Source organism: Lucilia cuprina, chromosome 3, assembly GCF_022045245.1.
Source record: "Lucilia cuprina isolate Lc7/37 chromosome 3, ASM2204524v1, whole genome shotgun sequence".
Lineage (NCBI taxonomy): Eukaryota > Metazoa > Arthropoda > Insecta > Diptera > Calliphoridae > Lucilia > Lucilia cuprina.
In genome coordinates, this window is record NC_060951.1 from 17,418,769 (window position 1) to 17,442,296 (window position 23,528).

The 23,528-nt window shown below is 29.6% G+C and overlaps 1 protein-coding gene across 1 annotated transcript in view; it reads left to right on the forward strand.

The window, feature by feature from the left end:
* The window catches only part of LOC111676369 (protein ABHD11), a 44,370-nt gene extending 27,217 nt beyond the window's left edge, over positions 1 to 17,153 (forward strand). Inside the window, exons 4-5 of the mRNA XM_046947377.1 lie at positions 16,696 to 16,833; positions 16,897 to 17,153. Coding sequence (XP_046803333.1) covers positions 16,696 to 16,833; positions 16,897 to 17,029 — 271 coding nt within the window. The 3' untranslated portion in view covers positions 17,030 to 17,153. The remainder of the gene's footprint in view (positions 1 to 16,695; positions 16,834 to 16,896) is intronic.
* The last annotated feature ends 6,375 nt before the right edge of the window (positions 17,154 to 23,528 follow it).

A 23,528-nucleotide genomic window follows, 5' to 3' on the forward strand; every position in this document is an offset into this window, starting at 1 on the left:
CAATAGGCTTCGTCCTTGTGCCAAAAAACATGCTTGGTCCAAATTTCATCAAATTATCTTGAAAATTGCGGCCTGTACCTTGCGCACAAGGTTTACATGGACAGCCAGTCTGCCAGCCGGACAGACGGACGGACATGTCTTAATCGACTCAAAAAATGATTCTGAATCGATCGGTATACTTTAAGGTATTGGACCAATATTTTTGTATGTTACAAACATCAGCACAAACGTATAATACCCTCCCCACTATAGTGGTGTAGGGTATAAAAAAACTGAATAACTTGGCGGTTTGTTGGTAATTTAGTTTTTTCAAAATCACGGGCTTCAAAATGCATTTTGTAGCTTCAAATTTGAACTTATTAGAATTAATAACAGCACATACCAATGATTTAAAATGCAAAGTGAACTTTATAATTTATTGATTTAATTTTTTATAGTACTCTAAGGAACAAGTAGACAAATTTCTTGAAAATTTCGTAAAAACATATTTTTTGAAAACAATGTTTCATATAGTGTAGTTTAATAATACAGACAATTAATAAAAATAATAAATTTTCCATTAAAACATTATTACTTAATAGAATTAAAATAAAACTTCTTTAATTTGATACATTAAAAATATAAATATTATTGAAATAAATTTTTGAATGGTTGTATATGAATATTTGAACATTTTAAAATATCCGTAAAATAGGTGTTTAGGCGTAAAAGTGAACATTTTAAAAGCAATTATTAAATGCTCTTTAATCCTGCATAGCCGCAATTACTGATTTTGGGGAAGGATCCGAGATATCGGAAGTCGCGCATAGAATATGACGTCGAATTAAAAAGTTGTCTAAGAGTAAAATGTAGCTGCCGTCCATGCAACCACAAACACTGATATATGATATTTTACGATCGGACCTAAAATGGCGACGTAGTATATAAAAAACAAAAAGGGCGGTATTTCTAGGCGTGACAAAAAAATTGTTTTTATATTTTTGGAAATGTTATTAATATATCTTTAATCCTAGGGGGTGACTGACTCAACTTTTTTTTGTCCATAGAGACCGACCCACTCTAACGTACATGAATGTATACTAGCCAACTTTGTCGGAAAATATCGACCCTAGTAGTACGAAAAGGGACTTAAGATCCAAATAATTCAATTAGAAACAGAAGAACGATACCAAAAATATATCATGGAATGTTTAAAAACAAATCCTTATAACAAAGATTATTATTTTTAAATACTTGAAGGAATTTATTAAATCCCAATATTAAATTTTTTTATCTCTGGAAAAAGAGAAAAAAATGGCAAATATGGTCTAAAATCGTAATTTGTGATATTATATGAAAAGATAGTACAAATACTCCAAAATTCTGGACCAAATGGTACAAAAATATGTCCATTCGGTTGATAGTTGACAATTTTTAGCAAAAAAACATTCGATTCTAATTTTTATGTTTCGTATAATATAGTCAAATATGAAATACAGAAAAAATTCGTATACTTTTGTGGGGTAATTTTATGGAAATTTTTTAAATAAAGCTTAATTAATTTAAATAAATGTGAATTTTTAAAGTTTAAAAAAGCGTAATATCAAAGCTAAGGACGGTCTAGAGAATTTAACAAATTAATTTATTAATTTTGCATACAAAATATGTTATTAAATTTAGTTTCATTTTATATTATACATACCTAAATTCGAATACTTATGAAAGACACTGTATGTATGTAAGAAATTGTTTTTACAGGCTATATTTAAACATATTGTTTGTAACAGGATGATAAATTCAATATAAAGCAAGAAACACTAACAATAAGTTTGTAAACAGGTAGTGTCTATGAAATGATCAATAATGAAGGAAATTATAGGAATTTTAGAAATTTGTAACAGGATGGCAAAAAATTAAGAGGGGACATAAAAACATAAAGAGTTGTTTTTATAATTTTACATTGTGAAGGTTAAAACAACAAAAATGTATGAATGTATTACATACATATACATGTATATTTTTCATATGCATGTACATTAGAGTGCTCCAAAAAAACTAAGTTTCGAATTTTAACCGCCCCCCCTAAAATTGTTCTATGGGTTATAAAAATAAGTCTTGCAAAAATTTAGGTCAATAGGACTACGTTAACTGGTGCCGCAACGGCTCTAAAGTTTGAAGATGCATTTACAAGGGGAAAATATGCATTTTTTTTAGTTTTCACAATAGTTTTGTCATTAAATAATTTGTTTTGTATTTTATTGTCAAAGAATCGTAATGTACACAGAATTAGCGTTACAAAAAGACAAAAAACACAAAAATTGGTTAAAAAATGTAAAAGTTATTAAAAATTCCCCAGGCCATTATCGTGTCTCAGAGCACTTGAATTCGAAATGTGATTAAAATATAACCATATTTTTGATAATATTTTAATAAAACAATTGTGTTACTTAAAATACATCTGTAGTTACTTGAATATGAGTTTTTGTCCTTATAGAATAACGTAAACATGTTCTCAGCTATGGTCGAAAAATTTTGATATTATTAACGGTCGTTTCAAAATTCAAATTTTAGTTTTTTTGATACTTTGTTAAACAAATTTCAATATTTTTGGGAGAACTCATAGGGATTTATGGACAACAGATTAGGGAAAACAGTAAAAAAAATTAGGTCAATACCTCTTATAGTTTGCCTGTACCTGCAATTTGAATTCAGCGGATTTCGAGAAAAACTAATTTTTGTGTAATATTTTGCAAAATTAGCCTTTTTATTATATTGTTGTGTATTTTAAATGAAACCTTTTGTAAATTTATTAGTCCACATATTTCTGAATAAAAATCAAGAGTTTCGTGCAATTTGGGAGGAAATTATACTAAATATATGGAAAATAATCAAAATTAATCAAAATTAATCCTTAAAAATAATCAACTAATTTTTTGATTAATTTTGATTATTTTCATTAATTCCAATTAATTCCTCATTATTTTTAGATTATTTTTAATCGTAATCAACAATTAATTAAAAAAATTAAAAATAATCGTTAATTAATCATTAATTTTACCTATTTAATAAAAATAATCTAATTAATAATGATTACGATTATTAATCATTATTTTACGGCTATGATTTTAAGTAATACAATTGTTTTATTAGAATATTTTCAAAAATATGTTTATTTTCATATCTCATTTCGAATTCAAGTTCTCTGAGACACGATAATGGCCTGGGGAATTTTTAATAACTTTTACATTTTTCAAGCAATTTTTGTGTTTTTTTTATCTTTTTGTAATTCTGTGTACATTACGATTCTTTGACAATAAAAAATCAAATATTATTAACCGTCAAATCGTCGCCATTCATTAACCCCTAGTTTATTATTTTATAGTAAATTTGAATTTAAATTATATTTATTAAAATTTATTGTTTTGTTTATATGGATTAAGCTAGTTAAATATTTGATAGTTTTGTTATTTTTATTTTATTATTTGTGTTTTTGGTAATTAATTATTATTATATGTAATACATTTTAAGTTTTTTTTATCATTTTATTATTTTTTTATTTTTATGTCCTTTTTGCTTATTAGGTATTTGTGTATTTAATTTATTTATCGTTATTTTTATTTTAGTTTGGTAATTCAGCAAAATCCAAATAGATTTGAAATATCAAGCTGATTTGAGATATGAACAGGGAAGATAGGATACAATCAAGGAATAAGAAAAGGTCAATGGCAAATACAAATTTAAATAATTCCACAATAATTAAGCGTAAGCATAGAAGATTTGATAATAATAGATCACAAATGGCTGAGAACGAAAACTTTAGGGATTTATCTGGTACTATTAATGTAACATCAAATCAACCCAATAATACATCCGTTACAAATGATGCACAGGGTCCTTCGACAAGTGTCCCAAATGTTGCCATAGGTCCTGATGTTAGGGAATAAGTAGTGGATGAAACCTTAATAGTTCAGAGAACTTTAGAGGAACAGGTCAAAAAAATGGTGCAAGATGAAATTAGTGAGATTAGAAAATCTGTGGGAGAGTTAACAAAAGTGGTGAGGGAAATGTCAACTCGTCTCATAACTCTGTAGATTCACAACAATCAACTAGTAATAATGTAAATGGTCCGGGAAATTCACATAGAAATGATTTTTCAGTGGAACCGCGGTTCAACTTTCAGGGCGGTCCAAGTGTTTTTTGGAATAATGTAAATTATCCACGTCATAGGAATTAATGAAAATATTTTGCCAGCGGGGAACATTAACAGTAATACAAACGCTGATCCAATGGTGGGTAATAGGGCTACTCCATTCAGTCATACAGCTTCTGAAAACAATAATAATGGTAATATAGAAAGAATTAATATACGCGTTGACAAATGGGGAATTTTATACAATGGCAACAATTCCCAATTGAGTATTGAAGATTTCATCTTTCGAATCAAACATCTTCAGGCGCATTTTATCATTAGTTGGGACGAGATATTAAGAGATTTCCACTTACTGGTTACTGGCCCTGCTAAGGATTGGTACTGGCTGGAGTGATGAAATGGCCAACTTTGCGCTGTGAATTGTATAATCAATATAGGACAAACACCTCAAATCTGGAAATAATAAGAGATTTAATGGAAAGGAAGCAACAGCCAAATGAATCTCTGGAATTGTTTTTTCATGAAATGTGTAAAATGAGAGCTCGTCTTGTACAGCCTATTCACGAATTTGATATGAACAAAATAATAAAATGAAATGTCAAAGAAAGTGTGGCAAGGATTGTTTATCCTATTTCCGTCTCATCTGTGGAACAATTGCGTGTCGAATGTTTGGAAGCAGAAAGAAATTTCCCAAAAAAAGAATTACGCAACAATATTCAACAGCAAAGGCACATAAAAAAGTAAATGAAGTCACGTTCGAAAATTTAACGGATATTGAACCGAGTTTGGAAGAAGTAGCAGCTGCACAACTGACAGGTCAAGGACAATTTATGAAGTACTGGAACTGCAAAATGATAGGACACGGTTTTCGCTTTATAAAAAAACTGTTCTGTAATAGCCGCACCATTAACGGATACTTTGAAGAAAGCCAGCAAATTTGTAATGACTCCAGAGGCAGTCGAAGCTTTCGATAAACTCAATAGAGCATTAACCTCTGCACCTGTCCTTCGACATGCTGACTTTACAAAAAGATTCTTTATACAATGCATGTGATTATGGAATCGGTGCAGTGCTTTACCAGATACATGGAGAAAAAGAGGAGCATTCTATTGCATTTTTTCCCAGAAGCTAAACGTTTGTCAGCGAAATTACACAGTTACTGAAAATGAGTATTTAGCTGCCGTAATGGCGGTTAAGAAATTCAGACAATATATTGAAATGATGCCATTTACAATTGTGACAGACCACGCCAGTCTAAAATGGCTCAAGTCGTTAAAAGATCTCACGGGAAGATTGGCTAGGTGGTCTTTACAATTGCAGGCATTTGATTTCCAAATAGAGCATAGAAAATTTTCCGAGAATATAAAGGTTTTTTTACTGGCGGAAAATGACGGTACAAGTGAAAAATTTTGTAGCTAATTGTCAAATATTCAAGGAAACTAAACCTAACAATATAAACATGAGACCGGAGTGGTAACTGAAAGACCATTTCAGTTAACACTTTTTATTCGTTATCTTCAATAACATTTCATAATGAAAGTTAATGGATGTTTCAACATGTGTGTAGGTGAAACTCGCGACGTTAACAGGAATGGTAGGGGTGTTTCCAAGTTAAGTTGCTCAGATTCTAGCAGTATGTATTAAATAAGTGAGGATCCAATATGATGGTGAATGTATACAGTATGTAAGAATAATTGTTTTTAACAAGCTTTGTAAAAGCATTCGTTTATTTTGCGCCAAAGGTGCTACAGTTGGTCAAGAACCACCCAGCAAAAAAAGTGTGGAAAAAGATGTAGAATTTTCATCACAGCTAGTAACCAGAAGTGCTTCAAATTCTGGTGAAAAACCTATGAATTTAACATTAGCGTGTCATTGGAGGGATGTTGTTCATTTTTGACAACTTGATATGCCATCAAATTTTAGTTTCTGATTCAGTAAAAACTGGATATTTGGATGTTATTTAAAAGTAGAAGAAAAAAATTTTATTATAATTGCGTTTAAGATGGGAAATAAAATGTGTGCTGAAGGTGTAATTAAATTGTTTATCTTGGAAATGATATTAATGTAATGATTTATAATTAAATTTAAATAGTTTTTCTTATTTAATAAAAAATTTCACTCAACAAAATTAATGAAATATCAACGTTTTCCTTAATTTTGTTGTACAGTGATTTATATCATTATTTATATTAAAATTTTATTATATTTCATATAAAAAATAACAGATACGATAATTCACGTTTACAAAATTGTTTAAATTAAGGCAAAAAATAAAGTTTAATTACTTTTTATATAAAAATAAGGTACAAAAATTCACGTTTATAAAAGTTTTAAATTGAATTTTAAAAAATACATTTAAAGTTAATATAGTTACACAAGAAGGTATTCCAAAAAAAATTAATAAAAAAATTTAAGGGTATTTTGAGGATAACAACATATTGACTTGATTTTGAAGTACATCACCATGGCTTTCTTTTGGAGGATTTTGTTCTTTGGTTAATCTTTTTTCTTTGAAGAATTTATTCTTGGCCAACTTGATTGCATCTCTTAGATGCGTTTTAAAGGATTTTTCAGTCAAATTCTCGTCGAAAGTGCCATCTAAATAAAATAAATAAATTACAAAATTAAAATATGTTATTAAATATTACTTATCAACCATGTATTGGACGAACCAGTTTTTTAGTTTCTCCCGAAGAGTTAGTGGTGATTCCACGTCAAAATCATAGGAATCTGCCTCTTGTTGAGAGGAACATGCCGGCTCATCCGGCATTTGCTGGCTATTGGATTTTAAAATTTCATTAAGACGTGCTCTTTCTTTATTTACTGCTCTTTTATATGAACGTTTCGAACTCATATTATAAGTATACTTACATTCAACTTTTATATTATTTATTTTCACAAAATTTTCTTTATTTTAATTTTTACGACAAATTCTGGCTTTTTTTAACTTAGCGTATTTTTCAATTTTATATGTTAGTGATATCGTTTTATAGTAAGTACTTTCATTCAAGGGTACGAATAACTACTTGAGTTGTAAAATTAAATATATATGCATATTCATCTTTTTAAAAATAAATATGTCAATAAAAATATCAATCTGATCATAACAACAAATTACTTTAAGGGAATTATTTTGCAAATCCCATTTTTAATAACATTTCGTATTTTTATAGTGATTACTTATATGAGTACCCGAATAATAAAACTCATACCACAGGCAGCACTATACAAATTGTTTTAAACAATGCAAATCAACCCCTACAAACTTCACGTTGTTTTGATTTCCCAATAAGCATACATACATATATATGGATGTACATATGTATGCATTTTGTTAACTTTCAAAAATAAAATTAATAATAACAAAAATAAAATAAATATGGTATAATTAATATTCGTACATTAATATAGAATAAAAAGTACAAATTACTTTTTATACAATTTTACTATGAATTAATAATAAAATTGTATAAAATGTACACAATAAAGAGCTAAAAATCTTACTTGAAATTTACTTCAAAATAACTTCTTCAAAACCAATACATAAGTTAGGTACTACTGGATGTCATTAAAACATTGTTTATAAAGCTAAGTTTTCATTATATTTTACTTTTTATGAAAAAATCGGATTTTAAAAGTGAAAAATATGTAATAGGTTTTTTTGATGTGATGTCGTTTGTAAAGTATGACATCAATTATTTTTTGCTGAACAATTACAAGAGTTGGAATTTATTTGTTTGTGAGAATCTGTAGCAATGTTGGGGAGCCACTATGCATATTCCTTGTGAAAAAGCAATAATAGGCGTTTTTTATCTTTATGCATGTTATATATTATCCGAAGACAATCGATTGATGTATGGCAAAATCTGAGTGGATAAATAGAAAAATAACTGAGTGCAATATTGAGATTTTTCCAGGACTGTGATATTTTTATATAGTGCAATATTAGAATAAAATTAATTAATTATTTTTTTATTATATTTTAAATTTTGTTATGTTTTGTCCTAATATTGTATTAGATGTATTTATATTACGGTTTTGTGGTGAAATCTACTAAGCGCTAGTTATGACTTCTACGTTTTTGTTTTGTTTACTTATTTTATAGGGAAAGATTAACCAATTTAAGTGCAATAATATTTTTATCTGTGATATAGTTTTTTTAAGTGCAATATTAGGTTAAGAAAACAATGAAATTATTAATAAAAGTATACGGTATACATGTTTTCGTCCTGATATTGACACTTTTCCATGTCTTTGATTTAATATTGTTTAACACTCAATTGAGTTAAATCATTTGAGCACATGAATGTTCTTGAACGTTTACATCGTTAGTTTTTTTATTGCATTATTTTACCTGATATTAGTTGATTTATTGGGACGTCAGTAGGGATTGTGATACCCAAACTGCCTCCATTGGATATAGTCAAGTGCTAATGTCCGGCTGATAGAATCTCAAGGTGTGGGAGTTCCCCACATTGGTCACGCTGAAACTTAGCCGCACACCGCTCCCTCTGACTATCATCAGCGGCATCAGAGTTTTGTTGCTTGTGTATTTTGGACCTTGTTGTTTTTAAAACGTTGATTTGTTTTGTGTATGAACATGCCTTTATTTTTGTTTAAATCTTTAAGTTTGTTGTTTGTAGTTTTTTTATGTTCGTTAGTTTTTTTCCTCTTTTTTTGGGCAACATTTTTTCTTTCTTGGTGGTTTTGTAGGGTCTGGTCCTGCTAATGATGGCCTAGTGGTATGATTTCTTTTTGTTTGTTGAATTTCATTTTTTTATTGTTTATTTATTATTTTCACATAGATGTTTATGTTTATGTTTCATTAATGGAAGTCCATTATGGAAAATGAGCTTTTGCATGCAGAGTTGTATGATAAGATTACAAACAAGGTTGATTGTATAGGTAAATTTGTAGCTTATGAAAAGGGTAGCAAATTCTCAAACCCGTGGTAAAAGCTTATTAATATTGAAAAACTAAGGACCCAATAGGAAATCTAATAAATATAACTGTTCTCAGTAGTGTTTAAGTTAGTAATTAGTTTTAAGTGTATTTAAATAACGTTTATTGTAATTTAAGTATTTTTTTTGCTAGTGAAATCGATGTAATTTCAAATACGAGAAATCAGAAAATTAGAAAAAGTGTATAATATTGTTTAAAATCGAGAAGTACCTCAGAGAGCTCTTTTAGGGAAAATTATTTTTTTGTTGCAACATATCGGTCAGGCAGAAGATTTTGAAAGACATGTTTTTGTTTAATATCTGTACGATCCTATCGTAAGTTTAAGTGTATAATTTTTTTTATGTTTATGTATGTATTTATTTAGTTTGTGTTTTATGGTTTAATTTTTTGTATAGTTATAAGTTTTAGTATATGATTTTTTATAGAAAGTGGCAAAAATAATTTTAGGGCTATTTATATTTATAAGAATAAATTTATAAGAAAACAATGCCAAGAAAATATATATATTCCATGAATTAGAATTTTAAGATTTTGTGTTATACTTTATATTTATGCAACTCAAATTCATACATAATCGTTTTAGTACATAATTTAATTCATATTTCTTTACTCTTTATATACTATCATTCTCATTCATTATTTCTTTATTTTGTAAAAAATAGTACCGTTACTTTTAGTAATATTCTTTTTACGTTGTCAATTGTTTACTATTGATATTTATGAGTTAGTTGAAATAAAGCATTATAATTGAAAGGTCGTGTTTTATTTACTGCGCTGTTTATTCGCTAACAAAGGTTATGGGCCCAGGTGCCAAGCGTGTCAATTTAAAAGTAAAGTGTAAAATATTAATTGTCGTCTTCTTATTTGTTAATCATTGTGTCGTTTAAATAACTTAAATATGTCGAGTCAGTTAATGCAAATTGAGAAATTGAGTTGTGAAAATTACTCATCTTGGTCGGTCCAGATGAAGAGTCTACTCATTTCGTTGGATTATTGGAATGTTATAGAATGTAATCAACCTATTAGTTCTAAAGTGGATGAATACGCGGCTTGGAAAGCTATTGATAATAAGGCGCTGGCGGCGATATTGTTAAGCGTAAAGTCAACAGAGCTTCAATACATAAAAGAGTGTAGGACAGCCAAAGAAGCGTGGTTCAAACTAATTAACACATACCAGGCAAAAGGGCCAGCTAGAAAAGTGAACTTGTTTAAGAAACTAGTACGATTCCAGTTTAACACATCCGAAAAGTTTGCTGTCCAGATTAATAATATTTGTGCTATTGCTAGTGATTTAAAGGAAATTGATATTAGTATGCCAGAAGACTTGTTAAGCATACTATTGTTATGTAGCCATCCACCAGATTTAGAAAACTTTGTGGTTGCGATCGAAAGTCGGGATTCCTTGCCTCCTTTAGAAAAACTTAAAATAAAAATTCTAGAAGAAGAACAAAGAAGAGGAGATAGATCGAGCGTCGAAAACCAGGAACATGTGCTTGCTTTAAAAAACGGCGTGGAAAAGTATCCCAGGTGGAAAAATTACAATTCAAGATATAACGGAAGCAACGAATATAATAAAAAGCGAAATACGAAATGCTATGGTTGCGGAAAACGTGGTCATATAAAATATTGGATAGCGGTGCCTCTTCTCACATTTGTATCAATAAAAACTTGTTTACATCATTGAAAGAGCATCGACAACAAATATTCCTAGCTTCTGGAGAGTGCGTAGTAACAAAAGGTATAGGTAATGTGAATTTAAAATCAGCACTTGCTGACATTACACTATCCGATGTATTTTTTGTGCCGAAATTAAAATCAAATTTTTTGTGGGTTAGCAAAATAATTATGAATGGTAATTTCGTTAAATTCACAAAAGATAAAGCGTTTGTAACTAAACCAAATAATACATTAAAAACATTATAAACGATTACCCGTGTATGACATGTGCAACGTGCAAAATAACAACAAAACCATTTTCTTCTTATAATCAAACATTTTCAACACAGCCATTAGAATTAGTTCATTCAGACGTGTGTGGACCTTTTCGTGTACCTTCCCAGAGTGGATCGCTATATTTCATAACATTCGTTGACGATTTCTCGCGTTTTATAACGGTTTATTTTCTAAAGCAAAAATCAGACACGTTTAATGCTATCAAAGACTATAAATATGAGTGAAAATCAAACCGGCTTAAAACTGAAAAAATTGAGAAGCGATAACGGTACCGAATACCTAACAATTGAATTTGAGATGTTTGTACGCGAACGAGGTATTTTACATCAAACAACCAACATTTACACACCGCAACAAAACGGCATAGCCGAAAGAGCAAACCGTACTCTAGTGGAAATGGCGCGTTGTTTGTTGCAAGACTCGAAGTTACCAAAAAGTCTATGGACGGAAGCCATCAATACCTCCGTTTACATCCGAAATCGTTCACCGTCTAAAGTTTTAAAAAATAATACTCCGTATTTCATGTGGTTTGGTAGGACACCATCAGTTTCACATCTTAAAACGTTTGGATGCGATGCAATAGTTCTTAACAAGAAACCTGGAAGAAATAAGTTGCTACCAAAAGGAGATATATTAACATTTGTTGGATACTCGTCAACTACAAAAGGTTATAGACTTTATGATAAAGTTCATAAAACAATTGTTACATCTAGGGACGTTTTGTTTTTCGAGAATTCGTTTAATTGTACTCGTGATGAAAAATGTGGAGATGATTGGTTCATCGTTAATCACAGCGAAAACAGTATCATTAAAGATCCTTGTAGCTCGTCACAAGCACATTCACCTAATATTAATTTGGAGCCAGTTGTGGAAGAATCTGAAGTCATTCAGTTAGAACAAAGTGAAATATCGGAATCTGAAAACTACGGTACAAAGAGGAAAAGAGGCAGACCACCAGGAAAATCTAAAGAAAAAACTACAGAAAGACCGCACAAATATTTTTTGAGAGATTCGACACCTGAAGTATTAAACAAACTAGAAGAATTAAATACAGATCCGAGAACGATTAAAGAAGCGATGGAGAGTAAAGATGTCGAAAAATGTATGTCATCAATGAAGGCCGAATATGACAACTTGATAAAAAATAAAACTTGGGATCTAGTTGATCGTCCTGTTAATAAAAACATCATTGGCTGTAAATGGATATTTACTACAAAACGCAATTCGGACGGATCAATTGAAAAATATAAAGCACGCCTCGTAGCCCAAGGGTGTTTTCAAAAGCCCAATGTTGATTATGCAGAAACGTATGTGCTAGTTGTTCGTCACTGTACCATTCGTCTAATTCTATCATTGTCCACACGTTATAAGTTATTAGTTAACCACGTTGATATAATCTCAGCCTACTTAAACGGTGAATTAAAAGAAGAGTTGTATATGTATCAACCTGAAATGTTTGTAGACTAAAACAACAACAAAGTATGTAAGTTAAACAAATCTTTATATGGTCTCAAACAGGCTGGGAAAGACTGGAATGACAAAATAAACAAAATATTGCTAAGTTTTGGATTTTACCGTAGCCAAAGTGATAGTTGTGTGTATGTGATGAGAATAAATGATGGAATCAACATAATCGCTCTCTACGTTGATGACATGCTCATCGCATGTAGTAATAAGAAAACTATGGAAGAAATAATTCAAAAACTCAACCAGCACATAAATTCTATTGATCGTGGTCCAATCAGTTATTACTTAGGTTTAGAAATTGAACGGTGTGATGAAAGAGGCGAGTTAAAAATACATCAAAACAGATACACGGCGGAATTGTTAAAAGAGTGGAACATGTCCAATTGTAAACCAGCATCAACTCCGTTGCCGACAGGAACAGTGCTAAATAAGTGTGAAAATGAAAATTGTCGGGGGGAAAATTTGAAAGAATACCAATTACTTATGGGTAGTTTAATGTACCTAGCAACAATATCACGGCCGGATATAGCCCACACTGTATCAATTTTAAGTCAATTCAACTCACACCCACATAAAATACATTTTACTACTGCCAAACATGTGCTCCGTTACTTGAGGAAAACAGCGGACGTTTCTATAACTTATGGCAACGATGATCAAATTATGTGCTACACCGATGCCGACTGTCAAAAAATATATTTTTATTTTTTATTAATTTAATATTTATTACAGAATAATACAATAGTAGGTAAGTACATAAACATTTAATTTACATTATTTATTCCAAAACAGAGCCATCAGAGTCGACATTATAAATATCCTGCTCTTTAAGTAATGCCAAACATCGAAAATTTGTTGATTCGACATTTTTGAATTCATGATGAACTTTTGAAAAAATGTGTATGGGGTATGCAAAAAGATGCAAAAAATATTTTGTAATCCCAAAAGGTTATATATCAATTTATCATATAGTGCCAACAGAACCTTGGAATCAAATGGTATTCTATATTTTTGATTCCATTAAATATTTGTTAATTTCAAAACTTACTTACAATAAAATGACTTACTTTAAACGGCACAGAAAAATGTGTCCTCACTTATTTTTCAAAAAGCTTTATTACTATTAATAAATAGATTAATACCTTTAAAAGACAAAAAAAATGGAAAATATCCATAAACAAAAAAGTTATAATGATTCAAAGTTATTGAATACTCGGCAGATAAAAATAAGATTTTTATTTTTTATAATATACACGACATTCAGAATACCGTTACCTTATTTTGGTTTACATTCCTTCACTTTCTTAAGAATTTATTTATTATTTAGACAGTTGTCTATCGTACTGCATTTAAACATAATCAAAAAAACACACAAAAAAATGAGTTTAGTCCCCCTAAATTTGTAAAATCTGACACTGTGCTATGTGTGTGTTTCGCTCTGTGTATGTTGAATACGTATTTGATTTTCTGTTCAATTTTAAGTTATTTTGTGGCGGACCTTGGTCATGAAAAGAGTTGAGAATCACACCCCGAGGTGATGCCGCGTGAGCTAACATTTAATAGAAAAAAAAAATATGTTTCCCTAATAACATATTTGTATACATACCAATTATGCCATTATTTAAATAAAATTATATTTGTTTACGAGATGCTTGGTATTTTCAGATTTTTTACATAAATAATTCAATATATTAACGAAGTTTTTCTCCGTTTAACGGACATTTTTAAATATAAAAATGAACAATAAAAAGCTTTGACAGCTACGTAAACCAGGCGAATTAAGAAAAAAATTATCAGCTGGTTAAATAACACCACCTTATATGAATTCGCTTTGTGTTGGTTTTTGCAACAAAAAATATTCAATACAAATATCTTTTTCTTTAAATGTATCTACCATAAAAAACTTTTGGGCACTCCTGATCTACATAGTATAAACATATATAAAACAATATTGTTTACTTTGTTATCATTTAATAGATTTCAAAATTAACCCATAACGTAAAAACAAGCTGTCGTTCTCCGGCTAAATTTTTCATATGTGTTTCTTTATATAAAGTGTTCCAGAAGAATTATATTTTAGTTAATCACGTTATCTTTAAGGGAAATTTAATAATAAAAAGTCGGAATTTTTGATTAAATTTTCAGCGTTCTATTCGATCGTATTTCCGTCAGAATTATTGAAAATTCGAATCTCAAGATATCTGAGGTCTTCTGAAAACATTTATTAAAATTGTTTTTTAGAATTTTTGCGGTGCTTTTAGTGCTTATAGTGGATATATATAGTGTAGCATAAACCATGTATCACTTATACCGACAAAATATTGAAAGGGGCAATTAAAAATAATATTTTGTATGTAGTTCTTGCTTTCAATGTTCTGTCCAATTGTTACACTAACCGTTTTAGGAAATAATGCAATATAAGCAATTATATAGAATATAATCGATGATTTTTTAATAAAGAACACACTTCGCCTTACTGTCAGAATGCTGTCGCTTAGCTCTTGCGAAGTACGCCAAAATAGAATTTTGATTTTTATTAAGAACCTTAATCTCTTTATTCAATTTTATAAGGATGGGCCAATAATTGATCCTACCACCCATATAAGGTCCCATTTAGAAAATGACTTTAACGCACATAGCTATCCATGTACATCTATGGCGATGAAATTCGACATAAACATGTTTTATAAGAACCTTAATCTGTTTGTAAAATTTTATAAGGATCGGTACATAATTGACCCTATCCCTCAGAACTGACTTAAAAGTACGAGTACAGCGATGACACTTGACGTTAATTTGTTTTATACAAGCCAAAATCTCTGCCAAGTTTTAAGAGGACCGGTTCATAATCAACCCTAACTCCCATATGAATTCTCCTTTAGAAAATTACTTTAACGGACCCTATAACCATTACTTTAACGCTAACTATCTTAAAAATGCGAGTACAGCGTAGAAATTCGACATAATTTAGTTCATTACAAGCCAAAATCTCAGCGGACTTATATGGAGTTTAATATTTAAAATTTTTTTATGAAAACTCCCAAAAGGTGCTATAATATTTTTGTTCTCAAAAGAAATTTTGAACAATACAATACAAAACAATTATGTATTTGATTGCTACACATATTTCAAATTTCAGCATATTTGAGCTACAGAAAGCTACTTAAAATTTAAATTAAAGTTCAAATTTTCGACAACGTACTAACATAACTCAGAATTTTCCAACTTAATTTCGATACATAACATTGCATTGTCATCAGGTGTCTTTATGTGCACTTAGTTTCAACCAAATATTTCAAAATTATGTTGGTTTATTATTATTATATTTTTTTAATTTTGCAGGACTATCAAACTTATGTGTAAATAATGTAAATCCGTTTTTTAAACAATTCGAACTATTAGATTACTCTAGTAAGTACTGACTCGTTTCTTTGACAATACATTGAAAACAACTCAAGTAAGAAATTATAGTCGGGCAAGGCAACACCTGGGGGCTTCTTATAGGCTAGGGTCAATTGAGGCCCTATAATTATAAAATTCTTAAGGGACATCAAGGCTAGTATGGAACTTGGATTTGCAGCTTTTTGTCGAGATACGAGTATATTAAACATAATTATGTACTTAAAAACCCTATTCGACGGGTTCACTTGTATGGGAGCTAGGTGAAATAATGGACCGATATTAACCATTTTCAATATGCTTCGACTACCTATAATATCATGTATCAAATTTCATTGAATAATCTCCCAAATTGTGACCTATAGCTTGATTACAAAGTTTACAAGGGGTTCAATTGTATGGGGGCTAGGTAAAATAATGGACCGATCTTAACTATTTAACGTATAGGCTTCGTCTCTGGGACAATAGAAGATCATATGAAAATTTCATTGAATTATCTTCAAAATTACGACCTGTAGTTCGATTACAAGGACGGACATAGCGAAATCGACTAAGAAAATGATTCTAAGCCGATGGGTATACTTTAAGGTGGGTATAGAACCAATGTTATTGTGCGTTACAAAGACCATTAAAGTGGTGTAGGGTATAATGAATAGCGTTTTACAAGCAAAATTGTGAACTTTTGAGTCATATCTGACTCGTTAGTTTTAAGTTAACTCAAAATTCGACTGGAAATATAATTTGTTTTTTAAATAAATTATATCAGAATTATTTTTTTTTTTTAGATTCTCTTGGGCAGTTAATGTCGATACATTACATAAAAATTTAAGGAAATTTGCTAACTTCATGGATGAAATTTCTGGCCTAGATCCATACAAGGGAAGAATGATGTTTGTTTGTGGAAAAAAGTCAAAATTTGTTGAGTATGTTAACAAATGTGACGGTAATTAGGTAATAAAATGATTATAATTTTTTAATATTTTTAGCCCCAAAAGCTGGCCGCAAATACAAGAATTATTTCCTAACTCCGAGATCCATTGGCTTGATGCTGGACATTTAGTACATTTTGATCAACCATCGAAATTTGTGGAATTATTAGTTAAGTTCCTGAATAAATAGAAGATATATTTTTTACCAACAACAACAATTGCTGTATATATTTCAAATATGAATCGTAAAAATAATATTCATCGTTCTTAGAAATAATGTTATTATAATTTAATAAATGATACAGCTATAGAAACAATTATTAATTTTTTTATATTTTAATATTAATGTGTATTGTTCAAGAAATTTATTTATAATGAAAAATTAAATATTTTTAAATTAAACAATAACAGGAAAAGTTTTATGTATATGTAATAATATTGTAAAACTAAAGTGTTTTAAGAACGAGTTAAGTTCCTACATCTACTCCCCATCAGCTTTGAAAATATGTTAAAAAATTAATTAATTTAATTTAGGTTAAAAATAACCTTTTTCTTTTGTTGTTAGTATGTAAATTGTTCTTCGTCATTTAACTTTGATTCTTTAATAAAGGCAGGTTTTAAATGATCGATTGCTACCAATAATGTAGATTGTCCTTTTTAGATTTTAAAAAATTTTTCATTTTTACTTATGACTTTATATGGACCTTCAAAATGATATTGCAATCCAATTTTTCTAATGACTTTTACAAAAAACTACGAGCAGTTCATTAAAGAAGGTGGAATGTAACTTGGATTGTTTGCATTGTGAGAAATAATACTGCGAATAGAGGAAAAATGTTACCTTAGTTTCTTAACTAAAAACTTTGAAACGGTACTACTAATTCTCCTGGAATTCTCAAAGTCTATCCATAAGTCTTCTCAGCAGGACAACATTTAAGATAATATTTCACTTGATTACGCAAAGCTAATACTTAGTATAACATTAAGTTCGTCAGACCAATGTAAAGTATCGTTTGATGAGGTAAGAGATGTTTCTTTTTATCATTCCATTGGATTGTGGATGATAGGCAGTGGTATGAATTTTTTCTGTACCCAGTATATCAACTAAATTCGAAAATAAACTAGATGTAAATTGTGAACCACGATCTACTCTAATTTTCAACGGAATACCAAAACGAGATATATAATGTTGAATAAAATTTCTAACAATTTCTTCAGTCGTAATGTTTTGTAATGGATAAGCTTCTGGCCATATCGTAGTTCTGTCGATATATGTTAATATATATTTATATCCTCTTGAGACTGGTAATGGTCCAACAATATCCATATGTATATGTTCGAATCTACATTTTGAAAATGGAATTTCAACATTAGGTGATTTGGTCTACTTACATATTTACTTTGGCTTTCTGACATTTAATATATTCTGAAACCCATAAACAAATAAATGTCTGTTCATAGAAGGCCAAAAATATCTACTTTGAATCATTTTTCTAGAAGAGCGCTCGCCGGGATGTGTCAGTGAGTGAATTTTTCAAAAAAATTTTGTCTCATTTAAGGAATATAAGGTCTATTACATTTGCGAGTAATTTCTCATAAAATATTATAATTTGAAATTTTAACTTCCTTAATGTTGTATTTAGTTTTAAATTGTTCACCTACCACTTAAAATTTTACATTGTTCTTTTTGTAGTGTATTAAAATTAATTTCGCTTTGTGCTAAGGCATCGGGCAATCTTGATAATGTGTCAGCTACTACATTATATTTACCACTAATATATCTTATGTCATTAGTAAACTGCGCAATGTATTCCATTTGTCTTGTTTGTCGAGGTGATATGTCTGTCTTGGAGTTAAGAATATATGTCAATGGTTTATGATCAGTGAAAATCGGAAAAGAATGTCCTTTCAAAAAATATTTGAAGTGTTTAACTGACATGTAAACTCCAAGTAGTTCCATATCAAATGTAGAATATCATTTTTCGGCATTACATAATTTCCTTGAAAAATATGCGAATGGTTTTCAATAACTACTATCCAGGGTACAGATAGCGATCGAATTCAATTCGCACGCGAGCGAGTTTAATTCGAGCGATTTAAATAATTCATTTTCCGGTGAATAAGTCTATTCGACCCGCGAGTTTAATTTTTAAACTCGCGATAAGAGTTGAAAACTTAAAGAGCGTAAAATAGAACTCGCTCGCGATTCAAGTCAAAACGAGTTAATCGCGAGTTTTATAATTTTGTAAATGAAATAAATTAAAATTTTAAGGCATAATCAATTTACAGTGTCTCTCATAAGTATTCGAATTTAGGTAGAATATAAAAAGAAACTAAATTTAAAAACATATTTTGTATGCAAAATTAATAAATTAATTTGTAAAATTCTCTAGACAGTCCTTAGCTTTGATATCACGCTTTTTGAAACTTTAAAAATTCACATTTACTTAAATTAATTTAGCTTTATTTAAAAAAAGTCCATAAAATTACCTCACAAAAGTATACGAATTTTTTCTGTGTTTCATATATGACTACTATATTATACGAAACACAAAAATTAGAATCGAATGTTTTTTTGCTAAAAATTGTTTTAAGGGGTAACTATCAACAGAATGGATATATTTTTTGACCATTTGGCCCACAATTTTGGGGCATTTGTACCATCTTTTTATATATCATTAAAATTACGATTTTTGACCATATTTGCCATTTTTTTCTATTTTTTAAGAGATAAAACTAAAATTTAATATTGGGATTTAATAGATTCCTTGAGGTATCTAAAAATAATAATTTTTGTTATAAGGATCTGTTTTTAAACATTCCAAGATATATTTTTGGTATAGTTCTTCTGTTTCTAATTGAATTATCTGGATCTTAAGTCCCTTTTCGTACCACTAGGATCAATATTTTCCGACAAAGTTGGCTAGTATATATAATTATAGATATTAGCATTAATATATTTAAAATTTTCAAGACATCGCAGCGGTGTACAACTCCAAAACATGCCTTAACAAAACGTCATCCTATACAGTAGATTTTAGTTTTTACTACTCATAACATTCACGATTATGTTGCCCATTACAACAACACTGTATGTAAAAAATTTTGGGCTTATTTTGATCATATTTAAACTGATATCAATATTTTTGAGTTAGACCATAATGATATGGTGACATTCAGCCTAGAGGCCATTGGTTATAAAAAGAATGATTCCACTATATTGAATGGCGTTTCTGCTAGGCATGTTTTAGAGTAGTACACTTCCACAATATATTGAAAACTTAAAATTTATAACAGCTGATATCTAAAACAATATATAGAAGACAAGTTTCCCCGAAAATTTTTAACCCTAGTATTATAAAAATGGACTTGAGTTCCAATAAATTGAATTAGCGATAGAATAATGATTCCAATATATAATATATATATATATATATATATATATATATATATATATATATATATATATATATATATATATATATATATATATATATATATATATAATTATATATATATATATATATATATATATATATATATATATATATATATATATATATATATATATATATATATATATATATATATATATATATATATATATACATATATATATATATATATATATATATATATATATATTACATCCAAATATTTTCCTTCTCCACAACAAATGTCATGTTTTCCACAGTTACAGTTCTTGTTATTTCAACATTTAACTGCATACAATTCCGATTTGGTACTGGCACCACAATTTCCGTCCTATATTCTTTGTCAATTAAATTCGGTATTAACAGAACAAAAACTATCCAATTGTTATCTATCGAGCCCATACCACCTTTCATATATCTCAACTTTAAACTATTGATATCAAAATGTTCCACCTCTTCGTTCGTCAAAAAAATCTTCTTATAATACCATACTTGGACATGACCATATTCTCCTGCACCTCTTCTATCTTATCCTTCACCTCATTAATCAACAATATGAAATTATTATACTTTGTTACTCTCATCTCATCAACCATACCTGTGTATGTTCTATTAAACCATTTCCTATTCTGTTCCACTACCAATCGAATATTCGGTAAGTAACCTTGCATTTCATTATTTATTTTCACCTGTTTATTTAAATTATTAACAATATTCTTCTGATTCAAATCTATATCTTGGAGATGATTCTCTATTCTCAATCTGTCCTGATCATCCATGTTACCAAAAAGCCAATTTATCAGTCTACCTCCTGCATTTATTAATGCCCATCATTCACTTCAAAGTTATGAGAAACTCCCAATATTATTTTTTGAATTGTATCCCTAATGTCGCCTACATCCATTACGTGGATTAAATCTGAGAAACTCTCAATTATGTTGAGAGGCTCACCCTGCAGCACCGCATAACCCGCTTGGGTCTCGATACCTCCAATCCGGACCGCAGACTCAGTGCATGGGGCCAACCAGAACAGCAGAAGTACCAGGATGGTCAACATTGCCGTTCCCTGAAAAAGTTTTCAATGGTCTTTTGATATTTACCAAATCCTTCTTATTAGGATTATTAGCATTGTTTTTTACAAATCTTTTAGGCGTTTTTTGTCTTTGGGCTCCGGGGTTTTTCCCGATTATCATAGTTGGGAACTGTCCGCCTTCTTGAATTAACCCTATTAATAGCCTTCCTCTTTATATATATTGTTGAGGCTCGCGACAATTCATCTGAAGCTGAAGAGGACGATGATTTTCTCGACTTGGACATTGAGCCCCTGTTGTAAGTGTGACCCCTCTGGCTCGCTACGCCTGTGATTATTCACATCACTGTGAATGACGCTTAGGTAGGTTGACAGGTGTCATTCCGACGTCCTGTCAACTGACCTAAGCGCCATCACAGTTTGTGAATAATTTTCAGCAGCGTAAGCAGCGGAAGACAAAACAGCCACTAAATATTCAATCAATAAAGATTTATAACGTTTCCCGAACGTCTATTGTCTTTTACTGATACTTACGGAATAATCAAGTAAGTGCATCCTGCATTTATCTTCCAAAGTTATTTATTTGTATCAATAAATAACTTTGGTTTTTTGTTGTTTCAACCTCGTTAAAACAGCAACAACAAATTTCTCCATTTAAGGATTGGAATTTGTTTATGGTCCTTTAAAACCTTTTTTTGGAATCAGAGACCAACACTTCATTATATTAATAAATAAAACTTTATTTTTCTTATAATTCTTTTATGTATATTTAATATTTTATTAAAAAATTAAAGTTGTTAAAATAATTGACACAATATACAAATAAACACACAAATAAATATACGAACATTGTTGCTTTATTAGTTGCACTTAAATAGTAGCAAAACAAAACAATAAGTAAACTTTTCCATACGACTCTGTCTTAGAGGTAATAAAGAGGAAAAGTAACATCAAGCTAATTGCGGTTGATTTGTCCAAATTAATACAATAAATTAATTTATAATAATTAATAAAATAATTCCGCGCGCTTACTGTGCTAGCGGTAAAATTATAAAATATTTCTATTAAATTATATTTATTTGTGCTTTTCAAAATCGAAAAAACGACTTTTCAAAAAAGTCGAAAAGTCGACGTTTTTTATGTTTCAACTATAAATAAGAAAAAAAAAAAAATAGAAAATTTTTTGAGTAGCGATTCCATCGCGAATATATTTCCTATATAATCAAGTATTTAATTAATTATCAACTTAATTATTAAGTAAAGTTACTACGTAACAGATAAAAGCTAATCCTTAGCCATAATTATCATTTTATTCCATTTAAATTTTTATATATTACTACCCCGTGGTAATAATACATTCGTATTTAAAAATACATGAGATTAAAAATTCCAACAATTTTACAACGTAAATAAAGTGATAATTCGTAAATCCTTTACGATTTCATTAATAATTGTTCGAAAACTCAGGTTTCTTTTAAATCGTTACTAAAAATAAAAAATTGCAATCCTTGCTAATTTAAGTTAATACTTTTTAATTTTACTTTTTTGGTTACTGAACGTTTTGTTTGAAATATCACTCAAAATTTGTCATTGAGACAGATAACTTATTTGAGGAATGCGAAAACTTCGCAAAGTTACATGTCGAAGATCTAACAGAATCTTTGGTAGTATCTTATATAGTACGGCTGATTCCTTAATATCCGCCGAATTTAAGGAATTAGCCCGAACAAGATTCAGAGAATGTAGGGAAAAGTTTCAGTGTACGAAGGCTAACATGAACGACCTCCTAAAAGCTGCAAAAACCCCACCTAATGCACAAGGTGGTCCACACCATTCTTCAGCATTAGGTGCTTCATCTTTTTATCCGATGAATACTACTTTCGATCTATCGGAAATTGGGTTACGAGTACCTGCTTGTGACATGAAAGTTTTTAACGGCAGTTATGAAGAGTGGCCAGCTTTTAGGGATATGTTTTCCGTACTATATCATACAAATCTAAGAGTATCACAGGTAAGAAATGGCGCGTGACCAAATGTCAATAAGCGAAACGAAGCCCGGAACAAGTAAGAATAATACTATCAAAAATTCAAAAAAGAAAACAGAATCAAAAAATCAAAATTTATGTCCATTATGCAATGAATACCATAATCTTAGAATCTGTAGTAAATTTTCCAATTTTAGTGTAAAACAACGTATTGATTATGTAGAGCAGAATAAAATATGT